This window comes from Lissotriton helveticus, chromosome 3_1 (assembly GCF_964261635.1).
Source record: "Lissotriton helveticus chromosome 3_1, aLisHel1.1, whole genome shotgun sequence".
Taxonomy (NCBI): Eukaryota; Metazoa; Chordata; class Amphibia; order Caudata; family Salamandridae; genus Lissotriton; species Lissotriton helveticus.
Genome location: NC_136061.1, coordinates 802157885 through 802174244, shown reverse-complemented (window position 1 = coordinate 802174244; position 16360 = coordinate 802157885). Strand labels below are relative to the sequence as shown.

Below are 16360 nucleotides of genomic sequence, written 5' to 3'. Positions count from 1 at the left end.
TTTCTGTGGGGACAAGGACATTAAGGTCATTACTCATGCTGGACTGCGACTTGAAGAACCGCTAATGTTTAGGGATGACAGAGTGCATCTTTCAAGATTGGGGAATGCTTACTATATGATGGAGATGAGAGATGTGGTCAGTAAGTTGTAGAATGAGTCGATCTGGTGTCACAGGACTGTGTGAGTGGGTGTGGTTGAAAGGTGCACTGTAGGGGCCCCGGGGGGAGGAGGAGCAGGTAACCACCCTTCAAGGGGGTTCCCTGGTTGGCTATACTTTGGCGGGGTGGGGGAGTCAAGAGCGGGTGCACCCATCCCTCGGAGAGGGGAATATTGAATGATGTGGGGAGCTGGAGGCATGAATGGAATGCCAGGTATACCGGGGAGGATGCTATGAGATTTGTGGATATGGATGAGGAACGGAATGGGCATGGGGTGGTTGGAGATGTGAGTCAGAGTGGGTGAAGAGAGTGAAGGGAGGAAGAGTTGATGTGAGGGGTATGTTATTGATGTTGATGTTATTTTGTTTATTGATTACTGTTGCGCAGCCTGCTCCTAATAAATAGCCTTGGTCTGTTTATTGTGCGATCCCATAGCTGCATTCTGAGAGGGGTTGACTGCAAGCCCCATAACACCAAGCGCCGACATGGTTCTTCCTGTGCATAAAAGCACACTGTGGTTCCTGCAGCGCGGGAGCCGCCAACACCAATGACGTAGTTGCAGCCTGAGAGGGGGGACTGCCACCCCTATAACACCAAGCTCCAGGAGGCGCCGACATTGAAGGCGCATAAAAGCACACCGCGGCTCCCGCATCCCATCTTAGACCGGATAAAGCCGGACTGGGCCACTCCTCTGAAGAGACTTGTCTGAGGCATCAAGCAACTGGGGGTGCGTCCTTTCTCCTTTGTGCCTGGATAGTCTGGAATTTAAACTATTATACCTTATCGTCGATGCTCTAAATTTGAATCTCCTGTGGGGACAAGCAAGTCTGTTTTTGAGGGCGATTTTGTGATTCAGTAACTACTTTAAAGAATAGAGTGTATTACTGCCACCGCTACTGCTATTGCTACTATTCAGAACCTGTTACAGATTAAAACGCTGGGTCAGCTATGAAATCTAGTGTGTAACTGCAAGCTGTTTGAGACTGCCCCGTTTTTGATAAGTAGAAGAAACTGGACCGCGTGTTAAACAGGATACAATTGATGCCAAGTAAGCTTACACGTGCTCTTGGACTAAGTGACGCTACACCCGTGTGTGGGCTGTTTTTTTTTAACAAAATGTCTAAACATAAACAAACATGTGATAAGGAGAGTACACTAAAGACATTTAAGACACCTAAGTCTTTACAAAACTCAACCATATACTATTTTCTAACCCGTGCTGCTAGAGCTTTGGATAAAGAAACACTAGTGGTGGAACAGCGGCTGTCTATGGATGGTGGAGCACTTACTGCTATAAATTTAGATCACACCCTAAACAGGGTACCTAGGGTCGCTGAGTCAGAATTCCAATGAGTACACAAAAATCCTCAGAACAGTCAGCCTCTATGAAGCCCCCTTTTCCACCATGTTCTACTATACCCTTAACAACGGATAAAACCGGGCAAAAGAAAGAGGAAAACGAAACACTCAGACCCCTCAATAGGTACTACATAAAAAGTAAAACTAAGCTAGCAACACAGGAGAGGGTCAAAAGCACTAAAACTGTACCGACAGTTCCACCAGGATCTCAACCTATACCACAAGTTTCAGTAGCATCTACAGTCCTATCTGAACAAGTTTTAAAAACTTTAAAGAACCAATTGGACAAAATACTTCTAAAGAACCTTCAACTATTCATGGACAGACTTGACAAACTTGAGGCTAATGTGGGTGATATCCAAAAGTGTATTAATAAACTTGCAGTTGTGTTTTGAGAATGCGGGTCTATTGGTTGGGAACAACCCACTTTCGGGGGGGGGGAGAAGAAAAAGTAATCCAGTCTAACATAATAGATCGATATAATAGTAACGCTGTACATCCTTCTCCTGTAGTCATCACCCCAAAGTTAGGAAATGATCTTGCATCTAATGATCGACCCTTGAGACTTGCAACCCACGCAATGGGAGGTGGCAACATAGGAGGAAATTCAAGGGACAGCCTCATTCACAACCAGATGGCACCTCTAACTTGCTTTACCCCTCACAAGGGATACATTTAGATCTTCCACCACAATGTTCCCCATGTGTAGTGATTTTAATCAACGTTCCCACGTTACAGGGAAACATTGAGGAATCTACTAGCCAATTAAAAAATAAAGACTGCCACTGGCTACCCCTAAATTCTGACTATACAAACAACAGTTATGATGATATCCTCTATGTAAGAGGTGATTGTGTGGTGATCAGTTGCAGGTCTCTTTTCTTCACAGGGAATTGATCAGAGGCAGGAGAGATTATGCAGGGAGGAGCCCAGATCATGGGATCGGCATTATGCCACTGTTTTTTTTCTATAGACTTCTCAAGCACCCGGCCCCTGCCAGTATTTTAAATACTCACAAAACCCACTACCCCAAGGAACAATTCTGCCTTAAACTACCAACAGATATCTAGCTCTCTTTGGGCTGGATATCCCAGACTGACTTGGGTTGGGCAGGGATGAAAGGACGATGTCCCACGTAATGCCTTCACCCAGCCAACAGAGAAGGGCTCTCATAAATATTAATAACAGAAGTGAACCAGTGACCTGATGCTTGGTCATCCCAAATGGCCATCGACTAGGTTCCCATGACGGTGAACAACCTTTACAACAAAACTATTACAACGCACTGCCATTACAACACGGTCATTACAACGCAAACCATTACAACGCATTGCGCTGGAGGGCGCTCTAGGATAGGGAATAAGTTTAATTTTCTATCCAACACCTTCCCTAGTGTCCACGGCGACTGGAGTTGGAATAAAAAATTATACTTACCACTATCCAGCACCTCTAAGCGCTATGCGTTGTAAATGTTTGCGATGTAAAAATCACGTTGAAAAGGCAGGCATTGTATTAGCCTGCGTTGTAACGTCATACATCCTCCCATGACCAAGAAGTAGAAGACATAACAACAAGGTATCAGCTTCAACACAATTGTGAAGAGGATCATAAATTGAGTATTTCATGGAATATTGCAGGGTAAAACCGAAATTCAATGACCCGGATTGGGGCATTCTAGTGGATACTAACCATATATGTCTGCTCCAAGAAACTTGGACTTCATTGACAGCACCTTAGGGTGGGCTATACCATGTATAGTATTGAAGATAGACCCTCAACAGCAGGTATACCCGCTGGGGTTCTGTTAATTTGGATCAAGATAACCCTTGGTTGTAAAATAAAACCGCTAAATATAGACTCACAGGATATCCTTGGATTAGATCCTACAACATTTAAAGGGGACTGCGTGTTAGGTAAATGAACCTATATAATCGTTTTACTAGCCCCCATAAGGACTCTGACACTATTTTAATGCTTACAAATTATCTTGAAAACTCAGACAAGGACTATCAACTAAAAGTAGCCGGTGATTTCAATACCTCATGTGAACGTATTGACTATGTCTAAGAACTAGTGCAGGAGGATCAGCAATTTAGAAGTATCAATAAGCTTCAGATATCGGCCTTGAAAAAGAGTACTAAGGTTGGGCACCAAATCCTGTCATTTACCCTAGCAAAGGGGGTTCACGCATGTAATGGGCAGACTCCTTCAGATGTAGAAGTCAAATATACGTTTAAAAGGGGAAATGCAAGGAGTCGGATTGATTTTGTTATGCTAGATATTGACTCTGGGCACTGATAAAAGAAATGGTTGTTCTTAACCGAGACGACAGTGATCATAATGCACTTTTTTTTACGCTATCAGGCATTAGCATTCAACAGTATCAGCCAAATCCGGTGGTGGCCCCCGTCATTACAACAAACAACAACAGAAGGATAAAATGGCCCCAGGTAACTGCTGATGGGAATCTTTTACAAAACATCTACAAAGAGGTGGCCCAGACCTTAAATCTCAAGGGAAATCCAAATTTAAATGATGACAGCATTGTGTCAATTTCCCAACTCCTAGTAAGCTCCATTCCGGCATATTTTAGTAAAAAGTGCAGCCCACAAGTAGCATCCCACCATGCTGCCCCGTGCTATAATGAGGACTGTAGGCATGCAAAAACTAATCTATCCCGGGCAGTCAAAAAAGGCTTAAGACTGATAACATTGACCGAAGGAGAATTTATAAAAGAGTACAGGGCAAGGCAAAAAGGGCCTGCTAGGTAGTATATTGGTGTAGTTTAGTCGTGGAGTCAAGATTGAAGGGCTCCCACCAATTTTGAAGCTTACATACAAAAGGGGCAAAACAGGCAGTTAGTGAAACTGACTTTTATTTACAATCTCAAGTTTGGGAAGAGAATTTCCAAAGTTTTTACTCAGGGAAGGTTCCCAAGTTGGAGAATGAGATAGTATTGTCAGATAGTGTCTGCAAAATAGAACAACCTGTCAGAACCTTAATTAGCTTCTCCTTAGAGGAAACTGTGATGCGATAAAATCACTACAGTCTGGGATGGCCTAAGGTTTATATAGATTACCGGGTGATTTGTATCGTTCTGAGCCCGATATATGGGGCCTTTTGCTCCACACAGTTTTCACAGCAAATAACAAAAGGCGGGAATATTTCCGTATTGTGGAAGGGTGCTGAAATAATACCCATATTTTAAAAAGGAGATAAGGGGGACCTATCACATTATAGGCCAATCATTCTCTTAGATTTTTGACAGAAAATATTTAGCAAAATGATTTTAACACATCTACAGAGCTGCATGGAGGAATTTTATATACTTTCCCACTTGCAAGCTGACTTTAGACCTTCCACGATTACCTTAGACCTTGTGTTTTGTTTCCTGCTGCTTATTTGGAAGGAGGTTAACATCAAAAAGGGCCACCTGTATGTCGTGTTTGTAGATCGAATAACGGCATTTGATTCTATAGATCGTGCAAAGCTCTGGGCTGCCCTCAGGGAGTTTGGTCTCCCTGGTGGTTTACTCCATCTCCTGGTATGCTTACATCTGGGAAATTTCGCCAAAGTCAGGTGGAACTCAGATGGCAGCCTAACTAAGGATATTCCAAAACAAAGGGGGTACCGCAGGGTTGCGTGTTAGTGCAGACATTATTTACCCTGTATATGAATGGGCTCATTAATGATCTCTACAATTGTGGTGGAGACCCACCAAAATTAACTGGTAAACAAATCCCTTGTCTTTTATTTGCAGATCATACCTTGCTCATCTCAAAAATCCCAATGGGAATTCAGAAAGTGCTAACAAAGTTTGCAGCAGCCTGTGAAGAGCGGGTTTGGAAATAAACTGTACTAAAACTAAGGGGCATATTAGCAAGAAAGTCGTTAAAATTATCGCAGTTTTAGGGGTAGGAAACTGCCGCTAAAACAGCGATAATGGGCTTGCTAATATGCGTTATAGAATTCCAATGTGAGCCCAGGTTAGATGTCCTACACATCTAACCTGGGCCTCTATTGGAATTCTATAATGCATATTAGCAAGCCCATTATCGTGGTTTTAGCGGCAGTTTCCTTCCCCTAAAACAGAGATAATTTTAACGAGGTTCTTACTAATATGCCCCCAAGTTTATGGTTTTCAATCCCTACAAGTCAACAAGGGGGAAATTGAGGCTTGGAATACAACATTTAGATCAGGTTCAGGTGTTTTATTATCTGGGGGTTAGAATTAGTGAGAACCTGAATTGGACATCCCAAATTCAGAAGAGCATCCTTTCATCACAATACGTGGATAGTTCAATAATAAAGAAAGCTAAAACATCTCCCTATCGCCCAATATCCCCAATTTTAGAAATTCATCAGGCTAGAGGACATGGCGGAGTCTTGTATGGGGCAGAACTATGGGAGATGGAGCTCCTGAACCAGCTAGAAGTAGCCGAAAAAAAATTTAAGAGCGTTCCAGAACCTCCCAAGGAATACTCAGTTAATACCCCTTCATCAGGACCTTGGGTTAAGGTCCATTAACCATTCAGCTGTCCTCAAAGCGCTCTAATTTTGAATAAGACTTTGGACCTGTAACACTCAGATACCAGTAAAAGAGGCAGTGGAGGAGTTACTAACGCTCCATAGGCAAACAGGAAGACTAATCTGTTATTATGAAAGTAAGGCAATGGATTTCTAAATTGGGGCTAGGATTCATGTGGGTTGATCCACAGTCTATTACTAGAAGAATGGATCCTCAGCATAAAAACAAGGTATTGGGATCTTGTTGATCAATTTTCCATTGAAATGAGAACTCCTAGTACTTTACCCATTAGTTTCCTAGATTTTAAAAATTGTTTTAAGTATGATTCCTATATGGATGATGTTGAACCCCCTCAAGCATGAACACTTTACATACAGTTTAGATTAGGGGTACTCCCATTGAATGCCTTAAAAAGTAGATGGACTAATGTGACTGTAACTTCACTGTGCCCTATGTGTAATGCCAGTCCAGAAATTTTAGAGCACTTTATATTTTTCTGCCCTTTGTTATGCCAACCTGAGGAAAAAATAGATCATTCCAGCCTGTCGCTTGTTGACCTTTTTGCACCCTGTAGATGCATTACGTGTTTTCAGATCACATTCAACAAGTCGGCTTGTTTTTACATTCTACAAGCATGGTGGCTAAGGTTTAAGGGTCAGATTCTAATAGCGAGTCAACATGCTATGTACTAGCTTTTTCGACTGCATTTGCGGCCCCAAAACACTCGTAGTTTACCACCTACTTCAAGTAGGTGGTAAATCACTTGCAAAGGGGAAGGGGTCCCCAAAGGGTCCCTTCCCCTTTGTATGTTGAAAAATATTTTTTAAGAGCAGGCAGTGGTCCCAGAGACAACTGCCTGCCCTTAAAACAAATGAATAAAACGTGTTTAAATGCATACCATTTTCCCTTAAGGAAAACGGGCTGCATTAAAAAAAAAAGCTTCTTTATTAAAAAGCAGTCCTTAATATGGTGGTCTGCTGAGCCCAGCGGGCCACCATCCCTGGGAGGGCTGTCATTCCCAATGGGCCCGTAAATTGCGAGAGGCTCATTAATATTAATGAGCCTCGCAATTTGGGCCCACATTGGGAATCACAAAACAGTGCAATAACACTGTTGTACATTTCATTTAGTGCCTCGCAATTTGCGACTCGCAATGTGTCGCAAATTGCGAGGCACTAAATGAAAGGGTCGTACATCTGGCCCTAAATCTGAAAGAAGACCATGATGTTATAAAAGTGGCTGAAAGGTTGTTACTTAACTTAACACTTTGATGTTTCTATTTTCAATTATTTGAATGTTTTTAGAATTTTTAAAACGTCTTTCTTAGTAAATCAAAATCTCTTTTTGCACAGAATAATGTTAAGAAGCATGAAAGGATGGCTTTTAGATGTAATGATTATGTTTCTGATCGAATACACTTACTACTACTATTGGGTGTTTCTCTAAACTTTCAGGGTGTTATCCTAATAAAGTGACGTCTTTCCCATAAACTATTTAATAGCACTGGAGGAAATTCCTTGGCAGAATAACTGTCAACACAACATTCAAATCTGAAAATTGTATGGGGTCTCTGAACAGGAATGTGAAGTGGAATGCAGATAAAGAAACACTGGGCCTCATTTATGAAAAGTGACGCATCGCTGCGTGAAAACAGCGGTGCGTCACTTTTCACTGCACCCTCCTTGCGAGACCAATGATGCGTCATATTTAAACTATGACGCATCATGGCACAATGAGTTACAGATATGTCAGTATTTCTGACGTATCTGTAAGCGCAAAAGTCACGCATTGATGGAATGTGTCACAAAAGTGACGTAACTCCAGCAATGCGTCCTTTCACATGGGGAAAGCCCCATGTGAAAGGGCTTGCGTCAGTCTTACGCCTGCTGTGAGGCAGGTGCAAGATTTTGACGCAAAGTGTCCTAAAAGTGACGCAGTGAAATCTCATAGATTTCACTGCGTCACTATTACGAGGCTTTTTGCGGGGGAACGCCCCCTCTGCATACATTATACCTGACGCAGGTATAATGTAGCGCAGGGGTTTACAAAGTGACGCATCTGCTTAGATGCGTCACTTTGTAAATAGTGCGCAACAGGAGGCATGTTTTACGCCGCCGATGCGTCACAAAAAGTGACGCATCGGAAGCGCAAAACTGACGTAAGGCCTCATAAATGAGGCCCCCTGTTTCTATTAAGAAGGAACACATCTTTTGTTTAACTATTAAAGCAATGCCCCAATGCAGTCTGCTGGGAAGAATTTTGTTAGGTAGTACAAAAGGGAAAACAGCATGGTCTCGACAAATCATAGTCAGTATCTGAGCCAATGCACCAAGTGGACAACCTCAGTGAAAGGAGACTGAAGTAACTCGGATGATAGACCTGAGCAGGCAAGACGTAAAAAACAATGATCTTACGAGCAAGAGAAAGAAAAGAGAAGGTTTGACAAAATTATCTAGATGTGGTCTTAGATAGTTCACCTTTCAGAAAAGTCTCTCTTTAAAATGCTCTAGTACATTTCGTCATTGATGTCTAGAGTTCCTGAGTAGGTGGACTCTGGATGTTTATAGGTAACTGCCTGAAGGGAATGATAAAATACGGGCCCCCTCTGCTAGGAATGACGTCCCTATTGGTCTATCAGGAATCAATGTGTTTGGCTTAGTCCAGGATGATGAGAAACGCCTCAGAATCCTGGTAATGGCCAGATGGCAAAATCATTCACTTTGAGACTTAGTGGACTCGTGAAGAGACTAAAACTGGAGCTGGGACACTTCTTGATGGCCTCTCCAACAATCCCCCAACATAAGTGACTTAAAAATTAAATGTGAAATGTCAGAGCATGTCTTTTTTCAACACCAAAAGGTATCCCACATGAGTGCAAGGATTTCAAAGGTATCCCTCCTTTTTAACGGTGTAAGCTGCACCCTTAGGCGTGCATTGAAGACTATCGCCACAGCATTACGTAGGTTGCAGGGAAGTCTGGACCTTTCTTGTGCTAAGTCAGGAGCCCAGGTAGGGCTGTTATCCTTTCTGGAAGACAGAAAGTTTTACCCCATATCCATGTCCGGAATGGCTCTGCAGACCGCTTACAATGCATGATTCCGTTTACAGGAAGAGTTCTCATTTCCGCGTTTTTGAATATAGAATCTTTTTTCCTACTCCTGATTTCTCCATGCTCTGGACATCAAACCACTATAAATAGTGTAGTAAGAACATTATAGATAGCAGGGAAAAGAACGTGCAACGCAATACACCACTGAATGTGATATCATACGCCATACTGACCTTTCAAAATCAGGGGGAATGTTCCTCTTAGCTGCCGTCCACAATGAATAACCTCCACTGAGAACTGCGAGTTATGGTCGTCCTTTGTTGGTGTAAGTGTGAGTTGGCTCTTCCTGTGGTAGAGGTCGGTTTCTTTACACAACTGAGCGGCCTCCACAATTGCGGCCTCGAAGGGCTGAGACTCTTTGAACCACCTCACCTCGCATTCCGGAGGGTAGTAGTCTTTCACGACACAAGATAGAGTTACGCTCTCTCCTTCTTTAGGGACCTTGGGCTCACATACAATTTCCAGTGGTTTTGGGCTACTTACTAAAGAAAAATAGCAAATACAAATGAGTTAAATTGTAATATTAGTACTCACAGCTTACAATATTATACATATATGCGACAGTGGAAATTTTTAACAAACATTTCATAATTCATACTCCTTTTAATGATGCTGCATTGTACTGCTGCGCAACAGTCAAAATCAGTGCTCCAATAATTAGATGTACAACATAAGCACATTTTAAAGTACATCTCATGTCCTGAAGCAGTACCATGTAATGGTTGTAAATGCTACGTCTAATAAGACTGTCACACTAAACACTGTTTTAAAAACATTCTGACGCTCACTATGTGATATGACAGACAGAATAGATTTCCTTAGATTTATTGATTGCATTCAGTTTTCTCTAGTGATGTATTTAAATTATTTTAAAAATACTATCACTTCGCTCTGATCTCAGTGCTTTGTCTCCTGGATAGTAGGCTAGAGTTAACAACTGCAGCTATATGTACAATTATAGATTGGTAACAGTGAAAATAATAGTGGTGGTTTGATGAGGGGTTCTGAGAGGTGTCAAATAGACATCGCAAGCTTCACTCTCATTTTCTATGATGTCACTCAGAACCCCAAGGTGAAAAACATCCCCGTAATTCACGTTTTACCCATCTGATGTTGTAGTAGTGGTCCGGTTGGTGCACCTGGTTTGGGTCAGCCTCTCGGAACTCGGTTTACCCTTTGGATAGAAAAGTAATTGGAAAGATTGCGTGGTTTTAGATGATTAGGTCTCCGCTCTTTCTGGTATTCAAAGAATTTGGATATTATTTTGTCTCAACCTGCCTTCATAATCATCCAGTTGTGCAATAAGTTGTTCACTGGTGTTTTGGAGTTATAGGACTTGTATCTGGAGTGTTGAAGTATTTGTTGTAAGTGACTGCGTGGTTTCTTCTACTTCTTTGACTCTAGTCTCTATGTTTCGGAGATCGGCTCGGATTAGTGAAACTTCTTTGTAGAATGAGTCCATGCATGATTCAAAGGAAGCAAGCACCGTGGTGATGGCTGTCATTATATCCTGCAAGGTAAGTTTGCCTTGGTCTGCTGCCGTTTGGGCTTGTGCAGGCTCTGTTTGGTTGCTGGCATCCTCCTGAGTTTTTTGCCATGAAAATGTATCCAACTTATGCTGGTTTTGGATGCGCCCCTCCACCACCCATTATTGTGTTGTGTGCTGTGGTTCTCGTGGTCAATGAAATATCGGCCGTTGGTTCCCAGGCTTCTATCCTTAGCGGCCTGCTGGTTTCCTCCAATGAGCCTTCTCACTTGTGGGCCTGCGTTCTGTGAACTGTGCTGCTCCCCATGCATTTTTGGGGGATCTTCAATCACTGCTTTACATAAGTAAGATGACTGCGGGCGTGTCTTGGTGTTTGTGACTTTCACTTTGCTTACCCTGTCTGTGTTTCCTGGTGTTCTTGTGTGAGTTTCCAATTCAGCTACCCGTGTCAGTTTATTAGGCCTTACTTCTGCTGGTTTGAGTCTTTAATGTGGTCACTCCGTCTCACCTACATTTTGTGATTCACGTTTCCTGTAGATTCTTTCTTCTCTTCGGTCCCTCCAGCAGTGGTAGGGCAACCTCCTATCTTCCTTCCTTAGCAATAACCCCCGGGCTACTAGGCGGGCTTGCTGGGTTGGGGGGGCCTTCCCCACTCGTTGTGTTGTGAGCTGGACGCCCTGGCCTCGCTATGTATTTGATACTCTTTCTTGAAGACGGTGGCTTTTTGGGTTATGCCCCAATATCACTTTGCTGGCCTCCTCCCTTTTCGTAATTGGCACTACAATGCAGACTTCTTGAGGGCGGACGGGATGTGAAGCGACGGATCGGGCCCTTTCCTACTGCTTTCATGTGTCCCTGGGCTTTGAGTATACTGCCTGGCGCCACCCGCACCTTGGGGCGTGGCGCCCTTAGTGGCATCTCGGGCGAGAGCCAGTCTGCTTTCTATTTTCTGTAGGTGGACGGAAGTGAGGCCTGGGTCCTGCTGACGTCAGGCATCAATAAAAGCTGCGGGAGAGGTCAGGAAACCCTCTTTGTCCCTTCCAGCAACTCCCGAAGCAGCAGACCAGCGGCGATTTTTCCCACCCACCCATCCCTAAGGTTAAGGAAAAGGACGGGCGGTGTCCCGGGCAAGAAATGGAGTGGACTCCTGTTTTTGCATGGACTGTTTGACCCTGGAACAGGGCGAGTTTTCAATGTGGGCTACAGGCTGGCGGGAGGGGGGACTGACCTGCTGGTGGTCCTGGCTCTCCTGCCCTACCTGAGATGCCGGGTGTGTATTAAAAGACCTTCGGGGGTATCCGGTGGTCCGGAACCCTGGTGTGGGCAAGACGTTAAGCGTTGCCCTGGTGGTAAGTGCCTCCGGGATGGAGGACTGGAAAGTTACAGAGTTACTGCTTTACTGCTGATAAACAGTGCAAGTTGGGGCCTGCTGTCACAGCAAGCACAGAGGATTTGATTCTGGAATGAAAAGACAATCCGCTGCTGGACGGAGCCTACCTCTTCGGGGCTACATTACCTGTGGTTGTTTAACTATGCTTGAATAAAATGTCTAAGGTATTGACAATGAAAAAATTAAAGAATAAATAATGCTCCGGCTGAGCGTCCATCTGCTGAAGGCGCTCAAAACCGTTGTAATGATCTGGCCGTCTTTTTTTCTCAAAAGATTCAGGCCATTTACTCCTCATTTAACAACACTACGGACGATCCTAAATTCCTCATCACCTCTGATTCCTCTGTTCCCTGTAAGCTAGAGGATATCCCACTTCTCGACATCCCTGGACTAGACAAACTGATCTCTAAGATCACCTCTGGCTCTCCCAACGATCCAGCACCTCCTCAGACCCTCATCAAGGTCTTGGACGTCGTCCGTCCAGTCATCTTAGACGTCCTTAACGCGTCCATTTCTTCCAAATCTGTTCCACCATCTTGGAAATGTGCGATGGTGAAGGCTTTGTTAAAAAAACCCAACCTCGACCAGAGTAACTGGGCAAACTATCGCCCCATCTCTCTTCTTCCGTGGCTGAGTAAATTGCTTGAGAGGCACGTGAATAACATCCTGATGGACTATTTCGAGTCCAATAGCCTATTGCGTGCCTCTCAGACAGGTTTCCGTCCTCAGCACGGAACCGAAACCGCCCTCCTTGCGGTAACGGAAGAGGCGAGAGCCGTGCTGGATCGGGGAGGAAGGGTCGCCATCATTCTACTAGACCTTAGCGCCGCGTTCGACACGGTTAACCATGCCACGTTATTACATCGTTTGGCGGGCATGGGTGTGTCGGGCGCGGCCTTAGAATGGCTGACATCCTTCCTGGATGAGCGTTTTTTTCAAGTCTTTGAGGGTGAAGCGGTGTCTCCCAAACACCCACTTAGGTGCGGGGTCCCCCAGGGCTCTTCCCTAAGTCCCACCCTTTTTAATGCCTACATGGAACCTCTAGACAGGATAGTCCATCCCTTTGGTGTGCGTATTGTCACCTACGCGGACGATACCCAACTGGTGGTCTCTTTAGACCACTCTGAGGGATCGTCCCTCACCTTAGGCCCCTGTCTAGAAGCTGTCGCCAGATGGATGCAATCTTCTTGCTTAAAGCTTAATGGGGAGAAGACAGACATCATCTTATTGGGCAACCCTTCTCCCTCTGCCCTTGCATCCATCTGGCCACCATGTTTAGGCCCCCCCCCCGTCCCCAAGTCCCAGATAAAGAGCCTTGGGATCTGGCTCGATAGAGCACTTGATTTTTCGGTCCAGGCTACTAAGACGGCCGCCACCTGTTTTGGGCTAATGAGGATGCTGCGGAGGGTGCTCCCTTTGCTCCCATTCCAGGCGAGGAGGGTCATGGTCCAGGCCTTGATACTCTCCCGCCTGGACTATGGGAATGCTCTTTATATGGGAGTCCCGACCTCCGTTACTCAGAAGCTCCAGGTCACACAAAACAGTGCGGCGCGCCTACTCTACAACATCCCCCGCTGGCAGTCAGCTAAGAACGCCCTAAGGGAACTCCATTGGCTCCCTGTGGTGGCAAGAGTGCAATTTAAAGCCATGTGTATTTTACACAAATCGTTCCATCGAACGGGCCCTGTAATTTTACATCCCATGGTTACGCCATATGTCCCGTCCCGTTCTCTTCGCTCTTGCACCCTCCAGCTGGCAACGTCCGTTAAAATCAAGAAAGCTCGTTGGGGAGGCCGCTCTTTCTCTCATACGGCGGCGAGACTTTGGAACTCCCTCCCGCTTTCTCTTCGGAAACACAACAACCACATGTCCTTCAGGAAGGCCCTGAAAACGCACCTGTTTGCTAACACCTGCTAATCTACCCCAAGCCCGTATTAAGTAATCATTCGCAAGCGCTGCGAGGCCTCCGGGTAGCTATGCGCTATACAAGTGCAATTTTCATTTCATTCATTTCATTTCATTCATTTCATTTCATTTCTTTAAGGTGTAATAAAGACTACGCCGTGAAGACCAACTATCGGCCTAATGTCTCTCTGTGGTCCTGGATGATGGGGGGGTCAAGGGATATCTCACTGTGGCGAATCGCACGATGCATGCCCACTATTCGTAATGGAAGCTTCCCTCTGCCGACTGTCCTGCCGTTGATGCGTTCAAGGCCCGAGTTTATGTGGACGAACGACTTGTACCGCCCGAAGGTTTTGTTTTCCTCCTCCCCAACAAAGAGGCCCCGGGAAGTGGGGCCGCTTTTGCACTGTTCATGTACCTGTGGGAGGGAGAAGTGGCGAAGGGTGCCCAAGTTGTGATGTGTGAGGCTGATGGGAGAGCCGGATGAGCTCCACCGCCCTGAGGCATTGCTCAGGAGGTTGCTCAGACAGTCATTCTCTCTCCAGCCAGGCCCCTCCTCAGGTGTTTCATAGAGAGTGTGCTCCGCGCCAGTTCATTTGCCTCTTTAAGGGAAGGAAAGAGGTGAAGGACGGTGCAAGGCGTCCAGGTTTCCTTATGAAGTTGATTCGCTTCATGAGGCAAGCCTCTCCCTGCAGACGGTCTTGCTGTTGATGCATGCAGGCATGACTGTGAGTTTATGTGGCGGAACTTCTTGTGCCACTCGGAGGTTTGATTTTCTTCCTCCTCCAGCTAAGTGGCTGTGCAGAGCAGGCTGTTGCTCAGTTCATGTATCTGTTGGAGGGAGCGGGGAGCGATGGTGAAGGACACCCAAGTTCTAACATGTGGGGCTGAGGGGAGAGCACGATGAGCTCTGCTGCACTCCGGTGTTGCTCCGGAGGTTATTCAGGCCTTCGTCCTCTCTCCAGCCGGGCCCTTTCTCAGGTGTTTCGCATGGAGTGGGCAGTTTGTCAATCTGTTTGCCTCATTAAGAGAAGGAGAGAGGTGGTGAAGGGTGCCAGTCATCCAGGTTTCCTTTCCGGAGTTGATTTGGGGGCCGGTTGCATGCCACCGCCCACTGACATACGTCTACGAGAAATTAACACAACTCATTCTACGAGTATTTATGTTATTGGAAATTAATCCTACAATAATTTTTATTATTTTCTACCTCACCCGGAATCCTAATTTGGATAAAGAATAAATATGCCCTTCAAGTCTCGTTACCCTCATATTATGAGGAATCACAATCAAGAATTAGCAAATAAGCAAGAAATTGTAAGAGTCAAAGTAAAAAGGGAACTTTACTGTAAGAAATAAAACAAATTACAGCTACAAAATCCTGCAGCACTGGCTGCCTCTCACCTCGCAGTCCACCCACCAGGTGCACATTTAGCAATTTTATTCCTGGGAGAAGCAATCAATGTACGGATGACTTGGAGGATCCACTCCGTCCCTGTCTTGCAGGCTGATAGTAATGCAGTCTAAGTGCAGCAACCAGCAAATTCTATGTAAATTGCCAAATGCAGGAACTCCTGATCTGTTGCATGCCACTTTGGCATCAAATAGGGATTTTAAGCTATTTGAGTACCAATCTTCATAAGGCTGACAAAAGTTGCAGTCTTGGGGTAAGCGGACCCATCTTCAACACACCACTAGCAGCCAGCCCTATGTAAACTACATCACTCAGACCGTGGGGAGTTTATGGGCCATGGTACAAAATGTATTCGCCAGCTGAGGGCCACTACAGCATCCAATGAGGATTTGATCGCCTGCAAGCTTCAATCCCTGTGAGGCTGCCCTAGTGGTACGTTAAAGCCAATGGAGGGTACCCCTTCTATAAGACCACACAACATGCATTGCACAAAGACTAACCCAGTCTTTACCTGAATTTTGAGCTTAGAGGATTGCAGCAGAAACTTTATGTAGCTGTTTAAAGTGAAGCTCACTGACGCGGGTGTATGCATAACGTTTATTTCAATTTTAGTAACATTATCCTTAGATTCTTGAGTGTTTGACTAGTGCAAGTCTTTGAATGACCCTGCATACTCGCAGGTGGTGTTCATCACCTCCATTTAACATGAGGTAGTCCAGGAGCCAAATGGGGAACTGTGGGACCTACATGTTCTCACTGATACAAGACTGTTGCTTCATCAGGAGATACAATTGTATTAACTTCTAATTCCTAAAATTGAATATTGGGAATTTGATTTGTGTGTTACCCTTTATACGTTGCGTGTGACTTGGATAGGGAACATTGTATACTAGTTTTTTGTATTAGGTTTTTATAAAAACATTTTTACCAAAATAGATAGTTCAAGCTAAATTCAATTTTCAAAGAACATTATGATGGGCAGGAGATACCCATAGATTCCTCTTTCAAAAATCT

The 16360-nt window shown here is 44.7% G+C and overlaps 1 protein-coding gene across 2 annotated transcripts in view; it reads right to left on the bottom strand.

The window, feature by feature from the left end:
• The window catches only part of LOC144822969 (uncharacterized), a 502582-nt gene that overhangs the window by 62104 nt on the left and 424118 nt on the right, over nucleotides 1-16360 (bottom strand). For both annotated transcript variants that reach the window (XR_013608719.1, XM_078681056.1), the window contains exon 8: nucleotides 9328-9636. Coding sequence is in view for 1 of the 2 variants with exons in the window: in XM_078681056.1 (XP_078537182.1) it covers nucleotides 9328-9636 (309 nt within the window). In the remaining variant the exon portion in view is untranslated. The remainder of the gene's footprint in view (nucleotides 1-9327; nucleotides 9637-16360) is intronic.